This window comes from Sander lucioperca, chromosome 22, assembly GCF_008315115.2.
Source record: "Sander lucioperca isolate FBNREF2018 chromosome 22, SLUC_FBN_1.2, whole genome shotgun sequence".
Lineage (NCBI taxonomy): Eukaryota > Metazoa > Chordata > Actinopteri > Perciformes > Percidae > Sander > Sander lucioperca.
The window spans coordinates 21830606-21856848 of NC_050194.1; the positions used below are offsets into that span (position 1 = coordinate 21830606).

General features: G+C 41.0%; 4 protein-coding genes across 10 annotated transcripts in view; 2 read left to right on the forward strand and 2 right to left on the reverse strand.

Annotated features, from left to right (window-relative positions):
• Positions 1-2348: 2348 nt before the first annotated feature.
• LOC116060964 (probable E3 ubiquitin-protein ligase MARCHF10) lies at positions 2349-6333 on the forward strand. Of its 5 annotated transcripts, none has more exons than XM_031314759.2 (8): positions 2349-2456; positions 3397-3501; positions 3673-3847; positions 3992-4865; positions 5135-5304; positions 5469-5572; positions 5657-5731; positions 6149-6333. In XM_031314759.2, the coding sequence occupies exons 2-8, from the start codon at positions 3448-3450 to the stop codon at positions 6242-6244; spliced, it is 1548 nt and encodes a 515-aa protein (XP_031170619.1). In that variant the 5' UTR covers positions 2349-2456; positions 3397-3447; the 3' UTR covers positions 6245-6333. The 5 variants fall into 5 exon arrangements, with proteins under 5 accessions (XP_031170619.1, XP_031170623.1, XP_031170621.1 ...); XM_031314763.2 differs by having other exon boundaries at positions 5469-5569; positions 5660-5731; XM_031314761.2 differs by having other exon boundaries at positions 3676-3847.
• Positions 6334-6378: 45 nt separating this feature from the next.
• Positions 6379-11266, reverse strand: cntd1 (cyclin N-terminal domain containing 1). Of its 3 annotated transcripts, none has more exons than XM_031314765.2 (7): positions 11173-11266; positions 8470-8548; positions 8175-8346; positions 7921-8086; positions 7649-7793; positions 6967-7063; positions 6379-6727 (listed from the first exon to the last, which is right to left on the reverse strand). In XM_031314765.2, exons 2-7 carry the CDS (start codon positions 8529-8531, stop codon positions 6614-6616), a joined length of 756 nt encoding a protein of 251 aa, XP_031170625.1. In that variant the 5' UTR covers positions 8532-8548; positions 11173-11266; the 3' UTR covers positions 6379-6613. The 3 variants fall into 3 exon arrangements, with proteins under 3 accessions (XP_031170625.1, XP_031170624.1, XP_035853222.1); XM_031314764.2 differs by lacking the exon at positions 11173-11266 and adding an exon at positions 10156-10525 and having other exon boundaries at positions 8470-8545; XM_035997329.1 differs by lacking the exon at positions 11173-11266 and adding an exon at positions 9890-10009 and having other exon boundaries at positions 8470-8545.
• LOC116060968 (cytochrome c oxidase assembly factor 3 homolog, mitochondrial) lies at positions 10550-12518 on the forward strand. The gene is made up of 2 exons (XM_031314767.2): positions 10550-10940; positions 11838-12518. Exons 1-2 carry the CDS (start codon positions 10745-10747, stop codon positions 11939-11941), a joined length of 300 nt encoding a protein of 99 aa, XP_031170627.1. The 5' UTR covers positions 10550-10744; the 3' UTR covers positions 11942-12518.
• A 1060-nt stretch (positions 12519-13578) lies between these two features.
• Positions 13579-26243, reverse strand: part of wnk4a (WNK lysine deficient protein kinase 4a) — a 44157-nt gene continuing 31492 nt past the window's right edge. The window contains exons 12-22 of the mRNA XM_035997859.1: positions 25675-25791; positions 23887-24060; positions 21757-21802; positions 21350-21454; positions 19188-20032; positions 18427-18514; positions 16622-17222; positions 16115-16119; positions 15352-15516; positions 14993-15087; positions 13579-14877 (exon numbers count right to left, since the gene is read on the reverse strand). Of these exons, the coding sequence (XP_035853752.1) occupies positions 14875-14877; positions 14993-15087; positions 15352-15516; positions 16115-16119; positions 16622-17222; positions 18427-18514; positions 19188-20032; positions 21350-21454; positions 21757-21802; positions 23887-24060; positions 25675-25791 (2244 nt within the window). The 3' untranslated portion in view covers positions 13579-14874. The remainder of the gene's footprint in view (positions 14878-14992; positions 15088-15351; positions 15517-16114; positions 16120-16621; positions 17223-18426; positions 18515-19187; positions 20033-21349; positions 21455-21756; positions 21803-23886; positions 24061-25674; positions 25792-26243) is intronic.

Here is a 26243-nt window from a genome sequence, read left to right on the forward strand (position 1 = left end):
TGCAGGGTAAATTGATCTGAGTTTTCTCTCGCACTAGGCCTACTATTTTGCAATGGCTCTGTGAGGAGCATAGCACCCATGACGATTCTGATTGGTTTAAAGAAATGCCATTAAACCAGAGCACGTTTTCCTCCCATCCCCGAATGCTATGTGGAGTAGCCAGACCGTCCTTCACCGCGCTTTGGAGGAGGGTCTGGCAAAGTGAGACTACATTGTTAAATAGCCCTCAGCTGATAAGGCATCAATTTAATGTATCACAATTAAACTAATGTAAATTGCTTGCTGAAAGGGTCATTTGAAGGGAACATTTAAATGTTTTGAGAACAATTTACATTGATTATATCTGTGGTTGTTGTTGTGGTTGTTGTTATAATGACGGGTGATTATAATAGCCCACCCTTTTTTATTTACCACCACATTAGTGCTGATTCATCCTGATTACTTAGTGAGTGATAATGTGCTTATCTGGTGTTAGCTGTAATCTGTTTATTCTCTTATTGTGTGATTAATTCGCAACCACTGATTAGATATGAGAGAGAGGTATTGCAGTTGCCTCCATAAAGTGTCTTGGGGTCACTTTATGAGGTTTCTGCACACAAGTCTACACAGTATAGCCACTTCTTTTTCAGGTATTGCTGAGTAAATTTACCTCTGATTTGTATACCCTCTATACACCCTGTCAAGAAAGTGCATAAAAAACTGTTGGGCCTACAATTTTTGTGACTTTTGTCCTCTTAAGTGTGAGGGTCGGTAGATGTCTAGTGGCAGCAAGAACCAGTCAGCTAAATCTTATTTATTCCTGTTCCCTTGATGGAGATGTTCTTTCTTTTATTATATCTAAAGAAGCATGCTGTGCTAGCTAAAACTTTTAATTAACCATCTTTAAGAAAGAAGTTATTCCATATACCACATTTGACACTTGGAGTATGCCACTGAGTAACACATGCCAACATTGTAGATCATCTCAGCTTGTAAGCAATGTAACTAAATATATCCCTCAGTTGGCAGATATAAGAAACCTACCAAAAGACATATTTATACTTTAAAAGGCTCCCTCTCTGCAAAAGGTAATGAGAAATAGCTGAGGGAGGCCCTGGAAACTGGCTTTGGTGCAGGGATCCTGACAGTATGTGCATGTGTGTCAGTGAGCGTGATGGACGAGGTGATCACAGATAGCCAAGTGGCTGAGCCCCCCCTCCCTCCCTCCTCTGGAAAGGCTTCCACATTGAATCAAACCTGCCAGAGCTTTCTCTACCTCTGCCTTCCCTTATACTTCCCCCTCTGTCTGAATATAAAGAACGAAAACAGTAAAGGTGAGTGTACAACCCACTCTCCCTTTAACAGACTGTAAGGGGAGGTGAGATTAATGGGGCCTAACACAAGACTGAGGGGAGATCAGCAGCGTCATAGGGAGGCAGAGAGTGACTCGATGACGCCTGGCACCGGATCTTCTGCTAATCTACTGGCTCTCTGGCTCCTCTGGCCTGGCACAGCTATGTGTGGGATGTTGGTATCTTTTAAACCACTCAGATGTTATGCTAATGTCAGACTGAATGATCACAGAGGCTGTGCTTTTATACGTGGTCATAGGGAGCAGAGATCCAGCCGCAAGTTTGTGTTTAATATTTTTTTATTTAAATGTGAACAAAAAGTATTTAACGGTGCGCCCAACATGTAAAATGCCAAAACAAGAATATTATTTTTTTAGTCTTGTGTGTGTTTAATTAAGATAGCATAATCGACTCCTATGTTAATTAAAAGTTAATACAAAAATGTAATTAATAGAAGATAGTACATTTAACCATGTTTGATATTTTTATATAATTAAAACATTTTGACTAAATATAATTATTATTTAAAAGTAGGCTACATATAAATGTATAAAATAAATATAAAATAAAATACAACAGAAGATATAATAGAAATAAAATAAAAAGAATGATAACTGTAAAGTTTGACATTTGTTAATTGAGTACTTCAGCAACGTTATATTATTATTATTATTATTATTATTATATCATACAGTTGATGAACAACAAAACCTCAACCGAAGAGTAAGCATGGCAACCGTTGCTAGGGAGCGACAGGGCGCATCCCTAAAGAGCAGATATTTTTTGCTTTGGTAAGTCAGCCATATAAAAGGAAACTCCCTCAGTCAGGGCTTAACGACAACAACACTAAAACAATATATTGGACAAGAAAAAAAGTGTAAGCTGGCTTTATGCATCCTACACATATACTGCATATAGAGTCTATGATCCTACATCTAAGTCTTTATGGGTGCGCGTCATAGTTACAGCATAAAGACGTGCACGGGAGCTAATCTCCATGGTAACGCGTCATTTGGACAACAACAACAAAAAAAAACAGTGGGGGATGTTTAAAGAGGTCAACTTCACTTCGTCCTGTTCCTGGAACTGCCTTCATGTTTCTCATCGACCCCTCTAGCTAGCTAAGTGAGTCAAATTGAGTCAACTTTGTTAAATTAGTGTTAAATAATAAGTGTGCTTATTTATATAATTAATGACACTAGCTAGTACAGGAAAACGTAATGTTTTTTAACGTTAATTTTCACACAAAAAAGGGTCAGATTGTAACACTAGCAGAATATGATTCATGGCTTTAAATAGAGAACAGAAAAAGTATTGTTGAGAAATATTTACAGAAAGAATAGGCAAACAGCTAAGCATCATAAAATGTTTTTGCTAGGCTAACGTTTTATATGCACATAAAGCTAGATAAAGTTGTTTTTTTTTAATGTAAGGTCCCAAAGATTAATTTAATTGCAGCTATAGCTAGCTAGATCGATCGATTGGCTTACTTTTAAATGAATGTCGATTTCCCAAAAGAATAACCAGGTTTACTATTTTCCTCCAAGAAAAAAGAATAGGCCTATCTACACAACGAACTGGTATAATTGCATTTTTGAAAACATTTAAAAATTAATTATATATATTATTTTTTTTTTGTCAATTTCTAATGGTAAATACAAATGTAAAGTTGCAGGGAAAAAAACAACAGGAAATGTTTCCTCAACTTGTAGCTAGATAACAAGTACAAGTCTGAGGTTGTAACGTTACCCTGTCAACACGGTCAATACACCTGACAGTGGATACAGGTGCTACAGCTTGCTACAGTCTTGCTTTCTCCTGTATTATTTCATCTGCCATCTGTTATGTTGTAATTATGTCCCAGACACTGCAAACTACTTTGGGTGTTTTCAGCATTGTACCTCAAAACCAGGAGAAACAGGGCGCTGAAAACCCTAATAGCGCTGAATGTTTCCCGTGCAAAGGAAACAACTAGATTTGGACCATTGGGTACTGAAAGTTGCTAAAAAGTTTAACAGAAAACCTTCTTCTTTGTCATCCGCTGTCTCATTTTTCAATCTGTCAGGATCAAAAGGTAGAGAGAGGGCAGATACAGAGGTGAAACAACAGTCCAGGGATGCAGGCTTTTTCGACACTATTGCAGCGTATGTCTGCAAGGAAGGCCTCAAAGGTGACAACTTAAACACCACACCACAACAACTTGTACCATAAGAACTAGAAAATGACACCAGCTATATTCACAGTATTTTACCACAGTTTCAGTAAAGCAGCATCCAATAGTAATCTCTGAAGTAATGCAGATTTTACACTCTACACACAAACCCTCTTTGCTTGGCACCAGCAGCCGTCCCCCTGCATCGCTGGGAAAAGTGCTTCGTCTGAACTAGAGAGCCAATTGAATAAAGACTCGGAGTCCTGCCTTCAGGCTATCTCCAGTGGAACCCAGAGCGTGTCTGCAGAGCTGGCAATGACTTCAAAGATTCCCCACAGAGAAAAGGAGCCCCTGGCATCCAGATGTAAGTTTTTTTTAGGATACAATTTGTGCTGCAGGTTATATAGCCAGCACACAACTGGCCAGTTTCTCACTATCTTCAGATACATTTATTATACTTTTGTAACACAACTTTTTTTCTTTATATTCTTTTTCCAATACAACAAAGTACTCCCTGCAAAGGATCGCAACGATCACAGGTCTGAGCGTGTGAAACACAAAGGATTAAAAGGATCCACCCGTGGGCAAGCAAGCAAGCAAACACAAAGCCGAGACATCCTGAAGAGCAACAGCAAGATGAAACTCCTTTTCAACAACACAAACGTTGAGGATGTCATACACCCCAAAGCTGAGACTACGTTTGCCTTCCTGGCAAGTACTGACACTGTCCCACATGTTCCCACATGTGATATAGGCTCACCGTACAGTGAATCTGAAGAAGAGGAAGAGGCAGATTATGACCCATCAAGCTCCTTTCAGGGCACATTTAGAGCGGCCGCCCATCCATGGCAAGTTTCTCGGTCAAGCTCAGCCTTCAGTTGCTTCTCTCACAGTTCACACTTAAGTACATCAACAGTTTCACCTGTTGGTCGTCATGGATACCACCTTGGTCCTTTCCTGGAGCGAACAAGGCAACCTCATGCGGCATCACTGTTATCTACCACTGACAAACTCAATCAGGGTTTTGTAGGCTATGTGAGTAGCACTCAGCGGACACACCAACATCTCCATAAGTTTCAAAGCAGCTGGCCAAGCATAGCCTCATCATACAGGACTGTCGGCTTCTGTTCAGCTATGTTTGCTGAGAAGCAAAGCTACTGTACCACTGACTTCAAATCAAAGTCTTCTAATGAGTCCTGCCATCTAAGCGCCTCTGGACAGGTAGATGATCTGAATGTGGATGATATGACGACGTGTGGTGATATCAAAGAGCAAGTACCCAGTCAAGAATGTCAAGAAGCCTGGGAAGGAGCTACTGCTGCCCAAAACGCTCAGTCTCTGAAGGATAGCAGCAAAGAGATTGTATGCAGACCCAAACAAAGGTGATAGGAAGATACGTTTTAAAAACATAAATATCTGCAAGATCTTTTACCTATCTAAAGGCTTTTTAACACTGAATAGCTAGGACTTTACTGGCAACTGATACAGTAGTAAGTATTTAATTGTACAGTTGAGTTAATAAGTTGTCGTTCATAATATTCCTTATATTAGACAAAATTAAAAGTTCTCAAAGACATCCTGATTCAGATGTATGTTAGGATTAGGGTATAAAATCTTGTTGAATTTTAATTGTGTCATGTCCTTTTTTAAGGTTATTAGATGAGTCATCTGATGAGGAAGAAGTGGAGCAATGTCGAATCTGCCACAGTGGCGAGAGTTCACCAACCAACCCACTGATATCACCGTGCCTGTGTTCAGGCAGTATGCAGTTCGTTCACCTCGACTGCCTGAAGAAATGGATTAGGACAAAAATCGAGTCAGGTGAGTAGATAGCTATTGGGAGCAAGTTGAATTCCCCCCAGTCTGAAAGATCCGCAAGGCAGTTATATATTATCACGCTGACCAAGAAAAATGTAATAAGAAAGAATAATTTATTTAGGATATTAAGTGATCATGGTTGATATGTACTGTATCCACTTTTCCAGGGTCAGGGCCCTATACTGTCAAAAGATGTGAACTTTGTATGGGGAGGCTGACACTGGACCCGGATACACTTCACTTGGACGATTACTACAGAGAACAACAGGTAAACAGAGACAGAACAAAATAAAAATTAAATGAACTTGCTGCTTGAATAGAATTAACGTAATTTTGTCTTGCTCACACCTGTTTTCAGATGGTGGCCAACCTTGACTTGTATGATCTTGATGATGTGTTTGGAATGCTAAGGCGGCCAAGATCTGTGCACGTAAGCACACAATTGTTTTACTTATTCTTTCAACATACTATGGCACAGAATGCGATGTAGGACGACCCAATCTGAAGCATACAAAGAGAATAATTAGCACTGTTTTATTAACTGAAAGCACTGAGGTATTTGAAGGATTACTACTATAAATAGATTGATATTTGTCAGCAACTCCTTTGATATGTGTATTTATCTAGGTAGAATTATGTATTACCTAGATAAATAAGTACATTAGGAGTCAGACCTCATGAAAACGTATGATCGATATGAGAAAAAAAGTTATGATTTTGACAATATCCTAGTATTTGTTTGTTTGTCCCAATTTAGATCAAATTACCAAATGAAAAACATATTTTTTGTGTAGAATGGGAACTGACATTTTTGGTATCAAGTGGGATTTTTTTATTCTGTCCTCAGGTTCCGATATGGTCATTGCTTTCCAACCTAAGGAGAAGACTCCGAAGAATCAGAGGGAGGAGGAACCCCTCACCACAGGAGACATCTGACACTTGATCCTCAGCCGTACTCCTTTTTTTTTTCCCACATCTTTGCTGATGTGGAACTAAACACACCCGTTTTACAATAAACCACTATGCATCTAATTCAAGTGAGCAGATTAATGTGGCACAGGAAATGTAAAAGCAGTGGAGATGTACAGTATATTAGGATTGAGATATTGTTTAATACACTATTTATTATTACATTTTGCATCAAGTGTTCATAAGTGATTTATTCTTTCATTACATGAGATATTTCAGTACACAGATGTTGCTTTGTCTCAATCCAATCATCTGATTTAGGTCCATGTTCTGCACCAACATAATACACAACATAAACACTGAGAGTGTAAAGCAGGATTCAGTGAATGGGTGTTATTGAGACTCAAGTTGGTGTTACAGAGGAACTGGTTTCAACAATGTGCATCAATGTCACATTAGCGAAATCGCTGATGCTTCTCGCTGAGATTCCTGTGATGTGGCTCAGTTCTCCCACAACCTGCCATGCATTCAAATTATTAAAAGTAAGCCTACAGCAACGAAACAAAACAGTTTGTATGGACTGTATTTAACAGATTAAGTACTAATAACATTAGTAAACTTTAATGAGGTAGATGACTTGATATGCTTTGATATGGCTGCATATAACGTCCACAATTTTGACATTTTAAACATTGAAAACAAATAATATTGTGAATGCAATTACGTTTTTATTACTTATGAAATTAAGTGTTTTACCTGTTCAAATTTTCTGACACAGAGGATGAATGTAGCCACGGTGATGACACCAACACCAAGAAGCATGCAGTCTTCAGTCACTGTCACAAACTTCTCTCTGTTTAAAGAGGGTTCATTCAGTAGTAAAGCCGCAACAATCAATATTGTTATGTTAACAATAGATCAAATGACTACGTGTAATGAAAAAAGCTAGCCCTGGTAGTGAGGAACCCACAGAGTCATCACCCGACTCGGGCAGGTCTCTACAGCTTTATAAAATCTTTCATTGTTTTAATGCACCCTCACCGCTCATATAACGTTGCTTTAGGCTACAGCAGACAGCTGCTTTGAGCTAAAAAATCTCTAAAACCCTCTGTGCACTACCTGCCCAGCACCAAACGGTAGATGGACAAAGTCAGTCACTAGCTGGTGGACATAGTGGAGCATTTAGTAGCTAAAGAGCCAGATATTTCCCTCAGGAGTTAGTGGAAACCTCAACAGAGCTAAAAGGAGAGTAGATATTGGACTTTTTTTCAAAGTCAAAGGGGGGGGGGTCAGACATGTCTAACACGATGGCAAAATTTGAAACCAAAACAACAGATAGTTCTCAGCTGGTCGTAGTTTACTCAACTGCCAGTCCTGCATGACGGTAAGCACCTGTTCTAAATAATCAGAGAATGGGGCTTAAAGAGAAATGTAATACCTCTGTTCTCTGGATGGGTTGACACACTGAGTGGTGGTCTCTAACAAGGAGTCGTAGATGGCAGTCCTCTGTAGGCTGACGAACTGGAGAACATGGTGGCACAGTTCATACAGTTGCTCCACAGGGATGGATGGCTCATTGTGTCCTATGAAAGTTTAGTCACCTCTTTTAAAGTCAGTACAGCTGTTCAATGGATATGACTTTTTTGATTATATCCACAGGATGTTTGTTACATCCTAATACTTCACATAAGTTGTTTAAATATATCTTACCGAGCACCTCCAGAAGGATTTCCACATATATCAGTGGGTTAGGAGGAGCATTTAGTCTGTATTCAAGCCCTTTTAAGACCATCAGCTCTGATTCCAGGACAGTCTGCTTGGAAACACTGTGGCCCACTGAATGCAGAATGCGTACAGCAGTGTTGTTGTCGACTATCTAGAACATGTTTGAAGAATTATAGATTTGTTTTGCTTCGAATCACAGGGTACTGAAAGTTAGTAATCGTAGGCATCGCTGAACTTACTTGACTGTGTAAAAACAGTTTGCTTGCAAGTTGCACGCAGGAGAAGACGATGAGGGGGAATTTCTCTTTGAGCTTGTCGAACACAGCATCCTCATAACTTTCTGGTTGATCAGCCGCTGCACCTTGAGGTGTGGGTGTGGTCAACAATTCTGTGAGGTGCTTGACCATGAACCTGGGGGAGATAATTATTCACAGAGAGGCTAAACCATATAACACATTTAATTTCTATGGGCTAAACAAATATAATAAGGGGTGTGGCGGGTCAAAGCAACAAAAAAAAAAATCTCCTTCTTACCTTTGTAGTAATTCAACGGCATGGTATCCAGCCAGCGGATCAAGTCTTAGTTCTTTAGTCATCAGGAAGATATATTCTAAGTAAAACCAGAGAGGGAGGCAGGGGAACACAGAACAAAACATAAAAATCTTCCTATTTTAAGTGAACTCAGCATGCTAAAAATGTATTAAAATAGAGCCAATATATGTACAGGGAGAGATCATGTTGTTCTGTAAAATAAGATAAAAAAAATATGAGCCATTATTCTCCAGATTGTATGGGTTATTCATGAGCTATTTGCAGTTATGCTTTTGCATGCTATTTGACAAATAGATGAAAAACATAGAAATGAAAAATTATGAATATTTTGCATCATTTGTCAAGATACAAATCATCCTCTAGATGATGAGCTAAAATAACACATCAGCCCAGAAAGACAGGAAAAAGGTAATTGAGTCATTGTAATGGAAGAATATTTGATATTCAGATTATCTTTGCTTCATACCTTTTTTTTTCCATGAAAACAGTTGGGAAGCCATAAAATTATTATATTTAACAACCATGAATCACAACCATGCTAAGTTCTCTACACCACCCAGCAGCTAACACTAGCTAAATTGTATGGCCAGTCAGTTGGAAAGAAACTTAAAAATATTTTTCTAAATGAGTAAACTTCTGTGTGATTAGCAGGTTAGTAGTAAGCCAGCACTGCCACTGAGAAACATGTTAAAGAAACAGACAGAACCGAAGTATCCTCCATGAATTTATTGAGATAAAATGTATTTAGCTGTTATGTGAACTACAAAGAAGCATATGGTTGTTCATTAGAATTACATTACACTTCTTTCCATCTGCTCCTCCTCACTGGCAGGGTTTGTCTGCTAAGGTGCTGCTGGCAGCTGGGAGACTGTGCTACCTGGAGGACTTTGTATTAAAAATTGGCCTCCATAATAACAGGGCTCACAATTCCAGGTGTATGAAAGACTTAATAAGGAATAATGACAGTGTACAGTGAAGTAATAGTCCTGTACAGGTTAGTCAATCTCAACTGCTGACAAATGTATTAACATTACTGCAGAATGAGTCTGCACCTGGTCTGCCCCCTAGTTGCAATAATTACAGTTTACATACTGTACTGTAGGTCTACAAAAACCTCGTTTATATACAGTAATTGTAAATATATTAGCAACCATAAAATAATTTATATCATAGTTGAAACGACTTTAGTAGTAAAGTAGGCTATGGAGAATACAGCTGTAAAAGCATTAATTAGGAGGGAAAATAAGCATTCTGCAATGTGGAGGTCACACTAATTGTAACAGCTGTGTGAAATTTAAGAAAATCTAAATTGCACATTACACAACACAAGATGGCTTAAATCACCTGGATGCCCTATAGAGAAATTTGAGGGAATTGAATTTGAGAGATAATGTTAACTTACCTCGGTAAAAAAAGAAGAAAAAAATATATTGTTTCTCCAAATAACGGTTATAAATTAAACCCAGTTGGAAATCTGACGTTTGGAATGATTCTCATTTAAAACGGGCAAAATGTAACATGTAATTATTCCATTACAATGTATGTTTGTTAGCAAGCTAAAATTATAATGCTAACGTTACATTTATATTACTATTATTATAGAAATTGTAAACTGGTCGTTAGCGTTAAGACAAATGATGTCTCTATGGTAACGTTAACGTTACTTACCCATTAGTCTTTTATCTTTGAAGTTTCCGCTACATTTGGATAAACTGTTGAGGTTATCTTTGTTTCTTTTGTTGAGATTGACAAGACAATCTGTGAGTAGGTCAAAAGAGGCTTCTCGAAACTTGAAACTTACACTTGGGCTCGGCGCACAAAAGAAACTTTTCGCCATTTACACACTGAGTAACGGTTGTCTTCTTTAAAGCACAAACGTTACATCTAGCTAGCTACATTTACAAACAACGAAGTCTTTAATTAGGAAATTGGAAAACCAAAATAAATAAATCGTGTCTTAGCTAATCTTTTCCAGAAGATGGCGCTGTTCCCTCGTTTTTTACGCCAGGACCATCCAACGTCTCCTAGTAGGAACCACAGCTGCCGTTGGGGCTCATTTGGATGTTGCACAGTTTTTCCGTTCGCAACATCGCATAGTACTTGGTGGCGCTCGTAGTGCTCAGCGCAGATCTCATAACATGCTGATGGTCTACTCACAGTGTAAATAGACGCCTCCAGCTCACCGTAGATCATTTGAGTAATAGCTGCTCGTGGAACTGTTGTGAAACAAGCCTCGCAAACCTCACTGACTGCAGACATGGCCGACCAGACGCCGAAGGAGTCCGGTGCTCGTGTTGCGACCAGGATAGACCCGATGAAAGATGGTCTTTCTCGTGAACAGATGCATTTCATCCGACAGGTAGAGCTCGAACAGTGGAAGAAGAAAACTCAGAAGCTGCGGACACGAAACGTTGTGACGGGCCTCGCCATTGGAGCAATCGTTATGGGAATTTGTATCCTTGCCAAGCACACCAACACAAGGTGAACTATGTAACGTTAGCTTAGCATGCTAAAGTTACTCAGGTTAGATGACACAACCTCTTATATACAGTCTATGGACACAACCAGCGGTAGTTTTTTTTTCCCGTATGTAACTTTATTGACTGTTACATTATTTGAATGGCTAGTATATGTAGTTATAACGAGTTATAAGGTATTTTAATGAGGTAAAGTATACAATATCTTCCTGATTGCTTCCTGGTGTTACATCAACCTGTTCCCCTATGCGTCAGTTGGTATTTGTGATAGCAGATGTTGCAAACTTAAGATAACATTTAGCTGTCCCAGTGAATGCCCAATTGTCTTGTTTTTAAACTGAAATATCAAAAGATACCCATTATGTTTTTTTTCTGGAGTCTCATACACTTTGAAGCACATTTTTATCAGGAAAAGTCAGGTGGGCTTCCACATTTACACAATTTATATCAATGAGGGTAGACTAAATATTAGAAACCCCTCCCCAGTATAATGCAACACAATTAAACTGCATCACAGCTCCCAAAATGACCGTAGAGATGAATTAACACTTCTTCTTTTTTTACATTACGACCTTCATGGACTTAGGAACTATTGCAGGAAGGTTGAATTAGACTTAGTTTTAGCTAGGTGTACCTAATAATCTGGCAACTGAGTGTATAAGATTTCCCCAAAAAGGTAGGATTTTTTGGTGTATAATCATGAATAAAGACAACATTAAGGTCTTCACACAGACAGCTAAATCTCCTCCGTTTTCAAGCAATTGGATAAACACCTGACTGACAAACTGCTTGCATCACTCTTAGTGATGTAATGTTTTATACTTTTCTTCTTGCTGTCAAATATTTTTCCTTGACCACTTGCTCCCTTACTAGACGGCTACACATTTTACTCAGTCTCCCAGGAGAGGATCATGGATGAAATTGATGAAGAGGCCAGGCGTGCGAGACTGCATGGACCAAAGACCGGTGCCAACTAAGACGCATGTGTCGCCCTGTTTTTGGACTGCGTGTCTGTCTTGCACTTAACTGTCTGAGAAGGGACTTATGTGGACACTGATTCCACTGATTTATATTCAATGTCCGGCCGCTGTTTTTCATGTTGAGAAAGCGGTGGACTTTGTATTGTCTTGATTGTGAAGGTTAATTGTGAGGTTCTGCTGCTGACTGATAACTAGACGTGTCTTGATTTTGATTAAGTTTGCCTGTCAGTGGAACGGACTAATCCACTGACCTTACATGCTACCCAGAAGGCCAGACTGTAGAGTAATTACAACCTTACCTAACAGGTTTTCAGCCCTGATCAAGTGATGTTCAAGGGGCATATCCTACATTTCAATCAGCTAATAATGTTGAATCTACAGTGGCCTTTAACAGCAAAGAAATGCCAGTGCTACCGCTGAAATGACACACGGATTAACCTGTTGAAACATATTTATGTCAAAGTGATAATTTGTAAAATAAAAATCTAATGTATTTGATTTTTTTTTTTAAACAATTATGTCTGTGTAACTATTTATGCATGATAAAAAGACAGTAGTAAAGATGACAAAAGCCGTGGTATTTACAACTGCATTTATTTTTGTCAAAATTTGATAGTCTGATCTAGCCACTGAATCTTGAGAGTAAAAATATAAAATAAGACATTGTACGGGAAAGGCACAGATTCAGCATGGCAGGACAGCAGCAGCTTCAGAAAGCAATACAATTATAAACTCAGCAAAAAAAGAAACGCCCCTTTTTCAGGACACTGTATTTTAAAGATACTTTTGTACCTGTTGAACGGTCGAAAAGACAATAACAGCTTGCAGCTGGTAGGCAATTAAGGTCACAGTTAAAAGAAAATTAGGAAAGTAAAGAGACCTTTCTACTGACTCCAAGACGCCCAGGGTCCCTGTTAATCTGTGTGAACGTGCCTTAGGCATGGTGCAAGGAGGCATGAGGACAGCAGATGTGGCCAGGGCAATACAATGCAATGTCCCTACTGTGAGACGCCTAAGACAGCGCGACAGGGAGACAGGAAGCACAGCTTATCGTCCTCGCAGTGGCAGACCACGTGTAACACCTGCATAGGATCGGTACATCCAAATATCACACCTGCGGGTGTCTTGTCTTAGTTGTTAAATCTTTTAATGTTCATACAAATATTTGCATATGTTGAGTTTCCTTAAAATATAAAAGCAGTTGAAAGTGACAGGATGTTTTTTTTTTTTGCTGAGTATATATTGACATTCAAAATTGTGAAACAAAACTTATTTGAATATATTATGAACTTTGGAAAATCTTACAGGAGTTTCACTGCCAGAAAATTCAGTGTGTGTAGTGTGAATATTTTATAAGGCATCAGCTACACATTCACAGCTTGGACTGATTTCTCTGTATCCCACGATGTACTAATTATTTAAAACTGTGGGAGGGTAGATCGTCGTTACTGTGATCAAAACATAAACTGGAGAATATTCTCTACCTCCCTCATGGAAAAAAATGACTGGAAGTTTTGGCTCTTCCTTGAGCGAACATAGTTTTATCCACAAATGTGTTAAAATGAGTGAGAACAAAAGAAGATGTTACTAAAGTGCACAAGGTGCTTGATCTACGGAACAAGCGACAAATGTGATTTTTGCTTGCAAGAATAAAGGTTGGTGACATGTTTAGTTTCCTTGTAACTTGTAAACATGATCTATAAATGCACTTACACTATATACACATGTACAATCAACAGGAAAGAGCCAGTAGTCTAAAACCTAAGTGGATTTTTCACATCTAATCAATGCAAAAAAATAATCATTTTTTAATATAAACCAGCTATAGTATTTGAAAATTGATGTGTGATGTCTTTGCTAAAGTCTAATGCACATTTAACCGAACCTCTTCCCATTTAATACTTTGGAAAAACTGATTTTCTTTCTTTTGTAGCTACATGCCAACATTTCTGAAGCATTAACATCTTCATATGTATGCATTCATAGAAATTATATCTCATTATTGTAACTCTATACAATGAAAAATCATTTTCACTACATCTAAAAATGTCAGGACTGCAGTCAAACTTTTCCGGGCTGAGCCTAGAGAATGTAGGTCATCCAATCACTAAAGAAACCAGTACTACAACAAAATATGTTCTTGAATAAATGAAACTGTGCAATACATCTAGACTGTTCTGGTCAGCCCCTGGAAGGCAACAATGTGAGTGTATTCACTGTGCAGTCAGCAGGTGCTGAAACATTAACAAACTACAGCAAATAAGTTGCAAGATTATCCCATAAGTTGTTGTTTGTGTACAACAACGGTCAGTAAATATGTCAGATCTTCGCTGTGGTTCACATTACTGTGCTCAGATAAATTAACGGCAGTGAATCAGACAAGCAGAAAACAGGAACAGGATCTTCATTCTGGTTCAAAGTCATAGTAAAGTGCCACCGGAGCTCAAAAGACCATGACTGTGCAGCACTTTGTACCATCACTTTGACTGCGTTAATGCTAACAAGCTTGCTCAGAAAGAAAAAAAACATCTAAAGGAACCTGTTTTGCAGAGTACCGTGTATCGGCTGCCTGGGCTAAAGTTGATTCATTCTGAACCGTTTATTCTTATTTACAAATGAGCAATAATGAACTTGTCATTTTTAACATGAACCAGATTGGAAGGTGTTTTGTTCTTTCGCTGCAACAAATTCACCAGATCTGACGGAGGGCTGAAAGCTGGATGTGACAGTTCCTGTGTAAATCCAGCTTTATTGATGAAAGTTTATATATACATATCTACGTTGAGGTAAACTGGCAGAGGGAAGCAGTTTGCTGATCGGTGTGCCAGTGGAAAGTGTTAAAGCGATCCGCCTACAGGACAGGTTTGACCACTGCAGTTACACTTCAGATGAGGTAGTCCAGATATACAGCGTGCTTGGCTGAGAGTTTCTTACTAGGAAAACGAGAAGAAAATAAATACATAAAGTAAGAACAACGTATAATTTTTAAAAAAAGTTTAACAAGTAAATAATAGTAATATGAAGTTTGTAAATACAATATTCACTCACTTTTCTACTAATGTCAGTGGCAAAGGTGACCCCTTTGCTTTGTTTATCCTGGGAGCTGCTGCTGCTGCCTCCAAGGGAGTTTCTCCTTATGATACCTAGCAAAACAAACATGTGTTTTATAACCCAATTAGACATAAGGTTGTCACATAGTTCGCTCGATGGTGTTTTAAGCCCCCAAAGTCTCCTTCCAGGCAGCGCTGCGACCGTTGACTTCAAGGCACCTAACCCTAACCATAACCCTAACCATTGTCTAATCCTAGTGCCTTCCAGGCAGCGCTGCCTGGAAGGAGACATTGGGGGCTTAAAACACTGATAAACACATAGTTCCAGGCAATAAATGTGGGGATAGTCTTGCTTACCTGGGATTGGCAACATGTCCAAGCGCTGCAGGCTGTTCCTGCGGGACGAGGGGAAGGCGCTCCCCTTGGACAGGCGGCGCTGACGACTGGACAGCATAGCAGCAGGAGAGACGATGCCTGGGGGGGGAACCTTCCCCATCTTCTCATACAGCTCCTCAATCGCCACTTACTACATTCGTGTTCTGGTGTGCCGTCTGGACAACTCGGGCCGGCCACCGCCGGGGCTGCTCCATCTCCCTTTAAAACCCTCACAGGGTAAAAACAGGAGATAGACGAGAAGGGGTCCACTTCCCGAACAGTCCTTACGCCCCTCTGGCGAGTTGAAGGCCGTGAAACAGACACGGGGAACCCCGTGTCAAAAGAGCGAGCCGGAGAGGAAGGCAGGGAGGGGAAAAGAAACGAAAAGGGGGGGAGAGGGGAGGGGGAAGGGGAAGACACAAGAGGAGAAAGGACGGACACGGAAAGGGAGAGGGCGGGGCGACGTGCGCGAGATGGAGAAGGAGGATCGGGGGGAGGGGGGGACGAGGGGGGGGCAAACCCACGGCGGGGGCCGGGGGGGGGGAGAAACAGGAAGCAAGAGGGGGGGGGGGCAGGAGCGCGGAGGAAAAAAGCAACAGAGTAGCAGATCAAGAAGCGGGGGGGGGCGCCGGGCAAAGGAAGGACACCGCAGGCGCGGGGGCCAGCGAAGAACACCGCAGAGGCGGAGGACCGGGGAGGAATGGGGGTGCAGACGGAGAGGGGGTCAGGGGGAAGGGAAGAGTACTTAAACTGCCAGCGGAAAGCGGCGGAGAACTTGCAGGAGGTGCACATAGCGGACAGGGGGGGGGGGGTCATGACCACGGGGCAGAGGCCGAGCCAAGGATACTGCTCTTATAACACTGCAATATATTTCTTGTCCTGCCTATGCACCACCTGTCTATACTTGAATATCACATTGCACTTTTCTGCTTTTTTGCACTTCTGGTTGGACACAAACTGCATTTCGTTGTCTTTGTACTTGTACTCTGCACAATGACAATAAAGTTGAATCTAATCTAAAATGATGGCTTCACAATGTCAAATATTTGACTTAAATCTTGCGTTACACCAAAACATGAAGTCCAAAGTTTTACCAAAGATCATAAAAGTCATTTCAAAAAGTGTTTGATGTCTATGTGAGTGTTAGAGCCCAGGTGAAAACTCTTAATATTCGTCCTTTTTTCCCCTCTTTTCAATTTCAAAAGCCCTCTGTTTCTGTTAATATACTGTTTATAGCACCTATGTCACTCACTTCTCTCGGAGTTCCTGGAGCTCTAACAGCATCTCTGCATCGTCACTGTCGGAGTCATCGCTGCTTATGTAGGGAGCGTTGCGGTTGTAAGTCATCGTCCATAGATGGTGAAGGGCATTGCTGTACTGCGGGCTGCCTGACGCTCCGTCCCACAGCCTCCCCTCCAACTCAGCAGCTGTCACTGAGAGTCCGCTGTCTGCAGACGTTCCCATCAGGCTCAGGCTGTGCGCTCTCCTCCGACTCCTTTTCCTCGTCCTCGGTCGTTCCCCAATAACCTCTTCCTCCTCTTCCTCATCCTCTTCTTCTCTGGCCTGCTGCTGCTGCTCCTTGCTCCCAGCCCATCCCACCAGCCCGTCAACGTCCTGGACGACCCCTGTCGACCCGCTGTGGGGATGTGGGTGTGGGGGGGACATGGTGAGGGAGGTGGCCAGGCTCGTCTCAGACTCCCCCTGCTCCTCTGTGCTGCTCTCTGACAGAGTGCTGCCGCTGTCTGCTGGCTGCGGTGCAGCAGGTACAGCACCTACTGGCACAGCGGGCGCAGGGATGTGTATGCTGGGTGTCACCTGGAATCGCCCAACAGTGACTGGTGCAGACATGACTTCTGTAATATAGAAGGGAAGGTGTTAATCTAAATGCTCTACAGTTGTTATAGTATATAACTAAAAAATAATAAATAAATAAATAAATAACCTAATTAAGTATCTAAATTTATGTCTAATCTTGGATTTCTTTTTAATGTGGTTCTTTGGTAATTCTAGTAAGTTGTAGTACCCCCTATACTTACTTCTAGTGTCCATGAATAAGAAGCTGTAACATCTGGACAGCCAATTTATATGAGAGACAACCAATCACTGGCTAAACAGTAGTGATTGTTCTATAATCTGATCAGAGCTGATTGGTCCTTCGAACAAAGCTCTTTCTAGACTATCAGGATTTGATTCAAATTGAATCATGGGGGTATTTGTACCACTGTGTTTTCACTGTGTCTTATTTCCTAATCTTCCACTACGGGAGGATATCCATAGATCCTTAATGTATGGCAGTGATAATACCTGATAATTAGGATGAAGTTGTTTATCTGTTGTCACATACAAATGACGCACACAGTTTGAGTCAATGCATGTACTCACAGGGTTTTAAATCCTGCAGTACCCCAGTTTGCCCACTAAGTGTCCTTCTTACAGTAAACACAGAAAGTGTTTGGGTCTGTGCCCTCTGAAACAGAGAGACTCTGTTAAATGTGGGCTTCTGAGTAGAGTATAAACACTGACAGGCGTGGAATACGGGAGGAGAGGCCTGTAATGAGTGCGGCTGCTCGCCGATTGGCCATTGCCAATGGGCAGAAGTACACCTACATTTGTGTTCGTTTTGAATGGAACACTACTGTACATCCAGACTCGACGTTACGCAATGGCTCCTGAGGCACCGCTAATAGGTGATAATGTCACCAAGGATAGAGAGAGAAAGAGAGGGATAGAGAAAGGGAACCGAAAAAAAATCAAAAGGCAAATTGGCCATAACAGAGACGTCGGATTGTACTTTGACCTAATACATCATAAAAAGGAGCATGGGAGAAAAACTTGTGATTTTTAGCTGTGGCATTTTGTAGTATCTGTGTGTATACACTAGCATATGTGTGTGTGAATTTGTTTGGGGTGCAAACATCAACATCATGCAGTATATGTCATCTCCCAGCCCCCTGGCTAGTAGCATACAACACATTAGGTGTTAATGATCCAGAGACGGAGGAAAAACTGCTGCAGGAACATGAGATAAACATGCACAGAATTACAGGTATTTCTTACCAGATTCAGTGGAAGAGGCTTTTGGTGTTGGGGTACTGGTTTTCATCTCAGGTACAGTGGGTTGCAATGCAGTGCTGAAGGATGATAACTGGACAGGAAGAACAAACATTGTTAGGGTTAGTGCTACAGCCGATTGGGTATTGGCCAGACGTGACCGATCCATATTCAAAGTCTTTCTAAAATCCAGTGTTTCAGTTATCAGTCATTACCAACTCAGTTTTAGTGACACAGAAATCCCTGGCCTAATGCTTGCTTGAAATGAATGAAATGATGCGAATGAGTTTGACACAGTGCAGTACACAGATTTTGAATAAGGGGAAAACTGAACACTCATAATGGATTGGTAATTGGTATTGGCAGTTAGAGTTGAGGTTTTGGAATAGAAAAGGTGGATAGGTGTATCCCAAGTTGTTTTTAATGAATCCATCAAATAAACAGCCCAAGTTGGCATCTTCAAATAGCTTGTTTGGTCCTACCAACAGTCCAAAATCCAAAGATATTCTATTTACAATAATTTAAAATAGAGGAAAACAGCTAATCATCACATTTAAGCAGCTGGAATTGGTAAATGTTTGGCCTTTTGGCCTGAAAAATGACTATAATGATTAAAAGTATTACATTTGTTCATTCGTTTTCTGTCAGTTAACTAATCAATTAATAGACTAATAATTTCAGCATTAATTTGCATGCACACATCATCATTTTAAAAGTAATCTTAACTGAATAAAACATTGAGTAAAAAGTGACTGGAGGTGACTCACAGTGCTTCCTGGGCTCTCTGAGGGTGATGAGGACAGATCTGACAAGGAGTTTAAACTGGAGACTTCTGATTTGGGTTCAGCCTGGGCTGGAACCTGTGCTGAGTATGAGGCCACACAACTGTGGTGACTGTCCTCCTGGGTCAGGCTGGGAGGATAGATAGTGGGACTGGATTGTCCAACCTGCTGTAAAGGCTCCTGAGGAACCAGTGGAGGAGTGGAAGGCATAGAAGGTGGAGAAACAGGATGCAGCCAACTTGGATGACTGCTCTGAGGAAAACCGCCTTCTTCCATTAGAGGCGTATCAGGGCTATAGTAGACGTTCTGCGCTGTGGGGTAAGGCACCTCTACTGCTGAGGTCTGGTAATGCTGTGGGTAGATGGATGGGTAACCTGACTGTGGGGCCATGTGAGTAGGTAGCTGGTGGTGGTAGCCTGGATAGGAGGGCATCCCCTGGGTAGGCATGCCTGCAGGAGGGATGAAAGACTGGGCCATGCTCATGGCCATGGAGATGACATTAGCTAAGGAAAACAAGGGCTGCGTGTGGGAGGGCCACATGTTGGGATGCTGAGGGGCAGGTGGAGACATGGTGGCACCATCATTGCTGCAAGGGCTTGGGGTCTCATTCTGAGGAATTGGGGAACCGGGGGCTGGTGAGGGAACAGTGGGGAAGGAGGGGTTACTAGCTACACGTGTGAGCGGAGGATGGATGCCTGGTTCGGGGGAACCCGAAGAGCCTGGGTATGGAAATGGGAAGGGACTGTGGCCCATGAAGGACAAGTAGTAGTGCTGGTGGTGCGGCAGGAGAGACGCAGGGTTGTGGTGGTGCTGAAAAGGGAGGGGAGACCCTGAAAAACAAAGATTCAAAATTATTATTTGTTAAGATAAGTTTTCATTTGAAGTCAGTTATCTTGGGTACAAACTGTGCTAGAAAAAGTGAGGAAGTACAAAAAGTAAAACTTTGTTTTTCTTTAATTTAACTTTTATGTCAGAATAACTAATAAGTGGAATTTTACAGTGCACAGTTGCAGTGGAGTATTGGACAGAATTGATCCAGATAAACAAGTTAGATCACTTATTCTTCCTCTCTCTCCTCAGGGTTTGGTCAGTCTAATTCTAACTGCAGCCCCTTGCCAAGACATACGCCATGTGGAGCATAAATCTTTCCCGTATTTTCAAATGATGGGTTTCCATGGTGAACAAAAGCGTTATGTTTAAAGCAGTATCCGACTATAATTGCATTCGTAAAGCCGGAGCAGTTGCACACCGGGCTTACATGGCTGTGAGGGATTCAGCATCAATGGAGCGAGCAAGGCTTTTACGTATGACATTTTCGAGGAGTTTAAATGGAACACACGTGTGTGTACTGTGTACACAACTTTTTTTGGGTCTGATTGTAAGATTAAAGTAGTCAGGATTTCTACATCACTCCTTGGGGAATAGTTGAGGATGCCAATATCCTAGCCCCATCCATTGATTTAACATTTACCTCAACAATGGCTCCACAGTTATAAACCACACCTCCTGTTCCAGATGATGCAAACCAGCCTCTACTTTTTCCATGCTGACGGAAACGTAGGTTAGGCAACACTCTTTTAGGGTGATTGGTGGCCAAGAAGCATTGCGCAAGCGACCATGCGGTGGACGTCAAACAGAGAGGGGACACAGGACAAGAGGAGATGAGAGTGTTCAGATACAGGGGACATATGGAGGATATGTGTTCTTTAATTGACTTCAAATGCCCCTCCTGTGGGGAACGAGACTTTGATGGGGGAGGAGGCTTTCTTGGAAATTCTGTAAGAGTTTGTGCTGGCAAACAGATGTTGCTGACTATTGCAGCACTGAAGAAAAGCTCATGCTTTACAGCGACAGCATTCACAGCTCCCTAAAAGCCAAAAAGCGCCCTTCAGGTGAGGTAATTACCCAAGAGGCCCTGCTGCAAAGCGGACACAGACGAAGGCTTTGAGGTGTAGAGATGGCGGATGGCGCCATGCGAATGTCTGAACAATACAAGAACGGGCCCCTGAGAAGGGGAGGAGGGATTTATGAGGTAGCTGAGCTTTGCTTTGACTTATTCTTTGCCAAAGGACTAACAATTTTTCAGTGTGCTGAAACAGTAAACAATGCTGGGCCTCTTCACGTAGGGACCAGAGAGGGCTATTTACCTGGGGCGTTGTGGAAAGACTGTGAGCGTAGTAGAGGTCGCCCAGGTGAAGTAATGTCTGGACTGAAGACGTCTTCATTGGGGCACGGGGTAGAGCCACAAACCCCTACGCCAAGACACATGCATGAGTGGTTGACCATGCACACACACAATGATCATGCACAGTTAAAAATAATGCAACAAACGAATGCAAGTTATTTGGACAGGCTGTGAGAAAGACCTTAATGAGTCCTTAATGCAGTTCACACACACTTAATGTTACTCATTTTTTTAGACGTTCATGACATGACAAAAATGGCAAACATTCATTTGCTTCATTTAAAACAGATTTAAATCAACTCAAGCATGAAATTATCCTCTAAATGGGTGGATTACCTGTAAATTCATCAGACCAGTCGAGAGACTTACCAGGCAGAGAATAGGAGTGTGGTCGAGGCAGAGTGTGCAGATTAGGCTGTAAGAGAGCACATTTGATAAAACTCAATCTCCACTTCCAGCCATGGTATGATTCAGCTGCAGCATAAAACTACTTTGCAGGTTTGATCGGCAACACTAATAGGTGGGTAGCAACTGGACTGGAGAGTATTGTTATTGTATTAATGTAGTACTACGGTAGTATTTGTACTACATCTATCATGCCTGATGCAGCATACAGTAAGTGTCTTTGAAACAGAACTCCATATTTCACTTTCATAAAATTGGGGGGCTTCTGAGACACAGATGTCAAAAACAGAATTGACAAAATCGATGCAGAAGAGGCTGAGATTTAGAGGGTCAAACAATTTAGCAACTTATTAGCGTCTTTGATTAGACCCAAATCCTAGGTAATAATAAAAAATATAATAATTTAAATAATTTATTGTTAGTTTGTGAAGGAGCTGTTCCCATAATAAATTCCATGTTATTAACCAGATAGTTTTATGTAAAGTAATTTAACCTTCAAAATCTGGGCAAATTGCGCTGTAATCTGGCTCCATCTGCAAAATCTGAAACTAAGAATTTTTCTCTGTTGATTTGTTTTAGCCACAGGGATAGAAAGGTCGGTCTGTAAAATATCTCAACAACTTTTAGATGGATTGCCATTACGTTTTGCACAGACATTCGTGGCTTCTAGACGATGAATTCTCATGTCTTCGGTGATCCTCTGACATTTTCCTCTAGTGCCACCAGCAGGTCCATTTTTTTAATTATCCAGTGAAATATCTCAACGTCTTTTAGATGGATTGGCACAGCTCTACTTTGTGTTTAGTTATAATTAGCAAATGGTAACATGCTTACAAGCTAAATTAAGAGGGTGAAAATGCATGACAGTACACCTGCTTTACATCAGTATGTTAACATTTATCTCAAAGCACTGCTGGGCCCAAGTCCAGCCTCAGAGAAGTGCTTGCATGGCTGCAGACTATTAGTCTCGTTCTTTAAGTGGTGGGTAGAGGAAACAAGCAACAGCTAAACAAGCATGGCTTTCCTGTACACTGTGTCTCTTCCCAAAACTCTCAGAATAGTGCCCTACCTCAGAGTTACAACAGCCAGAACAGAGATCGATAGATGAGTCTCTGGGCTTGTGGGTTTCTCTCTAACTCGACTAGCTTGGTCTGGTTTTTTGGCTGGACAGTGATGGGGAAAGCAGTCATAATGAGTCTTGGGGGATGTGGTCCATGCAGTGTTTTTAATTTGGTCCTGGAGTGGAGCCAGGAGAGATTTGTACACAGCGGTTCAGGATAATTATGTAGCCAACGGGTCGGAACAAGTTAGATATTTGGCGGTAAAGGTTTACTGCTCTTACTTGTCCTACATTATCCTTTTCTCCATTATTTATGAACATCTTAGATAATTTTAACTAAAGTGCACAAGGAGATTTTGTTCTGTGTGATCTACAGAGTGGAACATATGCTGGCAGAACAGACACTTCTTTTCCTTTAAACGGACATACTGTATCTGGTTTGGCATTTGGTCATATCTTGTATCGGGTGACACGGCTCCAAACAACTCCTTTTGTTTAATTCCTTGAAGTCCTCATTTTACAGTTTCACAGAATCTCAATTCAGAAAGGCTTAATAAAGCCAAACATACATTATTTTACCCATTCAATGTGGGCAGATATGCTGGAAAGTCCATTATGGTGAAGGCACTGGAAAGGATTTGTGGTTTGGGGAACAAATAAACGTGAAAAAAAAGGAGGCATGGGGTATGTTTCCACAAATCATAGGGATTTATGACGTTATTGCTTTTGGTAACATCATGTTCTAAATGAAAGAACTACCTTAGGGGGTTTTAGGAACACTTAACCTTGTATCTTTAAGGGCAAGCCTCAAGAGGCATTATGGACGGTGAAGAAAGCACTCTACTGAGGTTATTTTATTCCCAATGTAGGAAGCACTACTCTACAGCTTTCCATTTGCACCAGATTTATGGGCCTGTCTGAGAGAAGAACAGCTAGACACACTATAGCTGATGTAATTTATGATGATCGGACAGCACAGTCAAACAGTTACTTCCTTTGTTCTCAGCTAACAATGCGGAGGTGTGACAGCTGACCTGTGAGGAAGACAATGGGTTAACCCCGTTGTGATAAGCAGGCTGGGGAACTTGGTGCCCGCTGCAGTGGACCGGATGCTCTTTGGCCATCAGAGCCTCGGCCCGTTTGATGATGTCGGCCATGCGGTGGATGAAGCCCTCCTTCTCTGATGGCAGGATAAACTCATTGTGCACCTTGAAGGCCAAAGGACAATGGTGGAAGAATTATTTAGAAACTTTACTTAAGTTAAAAGTAGCAATACAATGTAAACATTCTATATTAATAATAAAAGTCCGGCATTTATCTATTCAATCTAAGTAAAAGTACACAGGTATTATCAGCACAATACATAAAGTATCAAAATTACTACAGAAAAATGTCCCCTGTGAGTGTAATGATATATTATATTAGTAACATTAACGCGTCTTTTAATGTTTTAGCTGATCAAGGTGGCTCTAATAAGTCTAATTTGATCTACTTCATATAAAGTTGGCGAGTTAAATTTATTAAAAATACATCATATTTTAGAAGTCCATCATATGCTTCTGAAATGTTTAGAGTAACTTTAGCAAAAGTACAATATTTTGTAGAGAAGTAGAAGTACAAAGTAGCAGAAAATAAACCTTAAACTTTAAAAAAGTACCTTAAAACTGTTCTTAAGCACAGTATTTCAGTCACTTTAAAGGAATAGATAGAAGAATACTTCATATTTGTCCATCTATGAAATATACCCACTCACCCAAACACACACACACACACACCTCCCCTCAGCTAATGCTTATTCTTTGGGGAAAAAAATACATAAATCATCTCATGTAAATCCACAATACAGCAGTTTGTTAGAGGAGGTTTTGACTTTTGCATATTCATGCAGTTTTGAGTGTTGCTGTGAATTGTGGGTTGAGGCGTGGGGACCATTTCCTGTCAGCATGGCATAATTCAGCTCATTTAAAACCCCTGAACTGAGAACCACAGTGGCTGTTGTGATGCCAAGCTCCACTGCTGCGCCAAGACTCAGTAAACAAAAGCCCACTGTGTTTTAAAGAGTCAGGAAAACAAGACATTCAGTGAACACAAAGTGCATCACGCCTCGCTCACACAGGGCCGCGCATGTGTACACTACCTCTAAAGCTTAAAGACAATAACAGGGGGATGGGGCAGCTCACCTGCGTCACTCACTTCACAGAAAGTTAGATATAATATCAGCCAGAGATAGGATCAACAAACAAAATGCTGTCAGCTACTGTAGAAGCAGGATGAATTATGAGTACGTTCAGCTGAGATAGAGGAATCTGTTAGACTTATCAGCTGTCTCTAACGAAGATTGATAAGTTCCATTGTTAACCCTTCATACCTCCTAAATTTGGCTTTAATGTGAAAAAAGTCCACACTGCCTGACAGTATTATGTATATGTTCACATTTCAACCCAAGACCCCATGTTTTTATGGCTGTCCTATTCAATCAAATGAAAAAATTGAAGATATGTCTTGTGCATCATTTTATACACATTTCACCAAAATTTAGTCTGACATATTTGGTATCTTAAAGCCTTAAGTCCTAAGAATTTCCTCTGTAACTTTACTGGAATATGGTTTCCTATTTATTGTTACTGTTACTCCCCATTGGCCTGTAACTTTGAGTATTGATTAAAGACTCTTTAAGCACTTCTTTCACAGTTAAAGCTTTAAAAGCTCCAATGGTCAGAATCATCACCAAAATCTAAGCAATTGTTACTTTGTACAAAGTCATTCTGAAGGACATTCTGAATATGGTACCAGTTGATCATTTAGGACCAGTAATGACTCACCATGACAGCAGCAATGTCTTCAGGGTTATCTCCGTCCAGGTCAAACTTGAAGGTAACCATCTTGTCATTGTGCGTCTGCAGCTGACACTCCACCACCCGGTCCACTTTATCAGAGAGCTGCAGAGACGGGACAGGATGGGACATCAATGGTAATGACAGGTGTCTGTTCACCCTCTAAAACACTGAGCAAAACACGGGAGGAACAATGTGTTTTATATGCATGTGTGTGTGTGTGTGTGTGTGTGTGTGAGAAAACATGTGGACATCTACTGTAAAATCCAGTGTGTTTATGTGTGTATTGCACTCTTTGCACCTCTGTTTGCACATTTGGTTATGCATGATCTGTTTGTCTCTGTCTGCTGTCCAAACATGCTCGTTAAGAAACCGCAGAGTGTCCTGATCAGATGAGAAATGTACTGCGGTTGCTGGGGGAAGAGCAACATAGCTACCGATAACGTTACATAATCCGGGTGGAGCTTCACCACTCCCTCGTAAATAATCCGCTAATTCAATATTTTAATCCAGCTGCTTGATTGATATGTTTACGATGTGCTTTTGCAGTGTTGTAA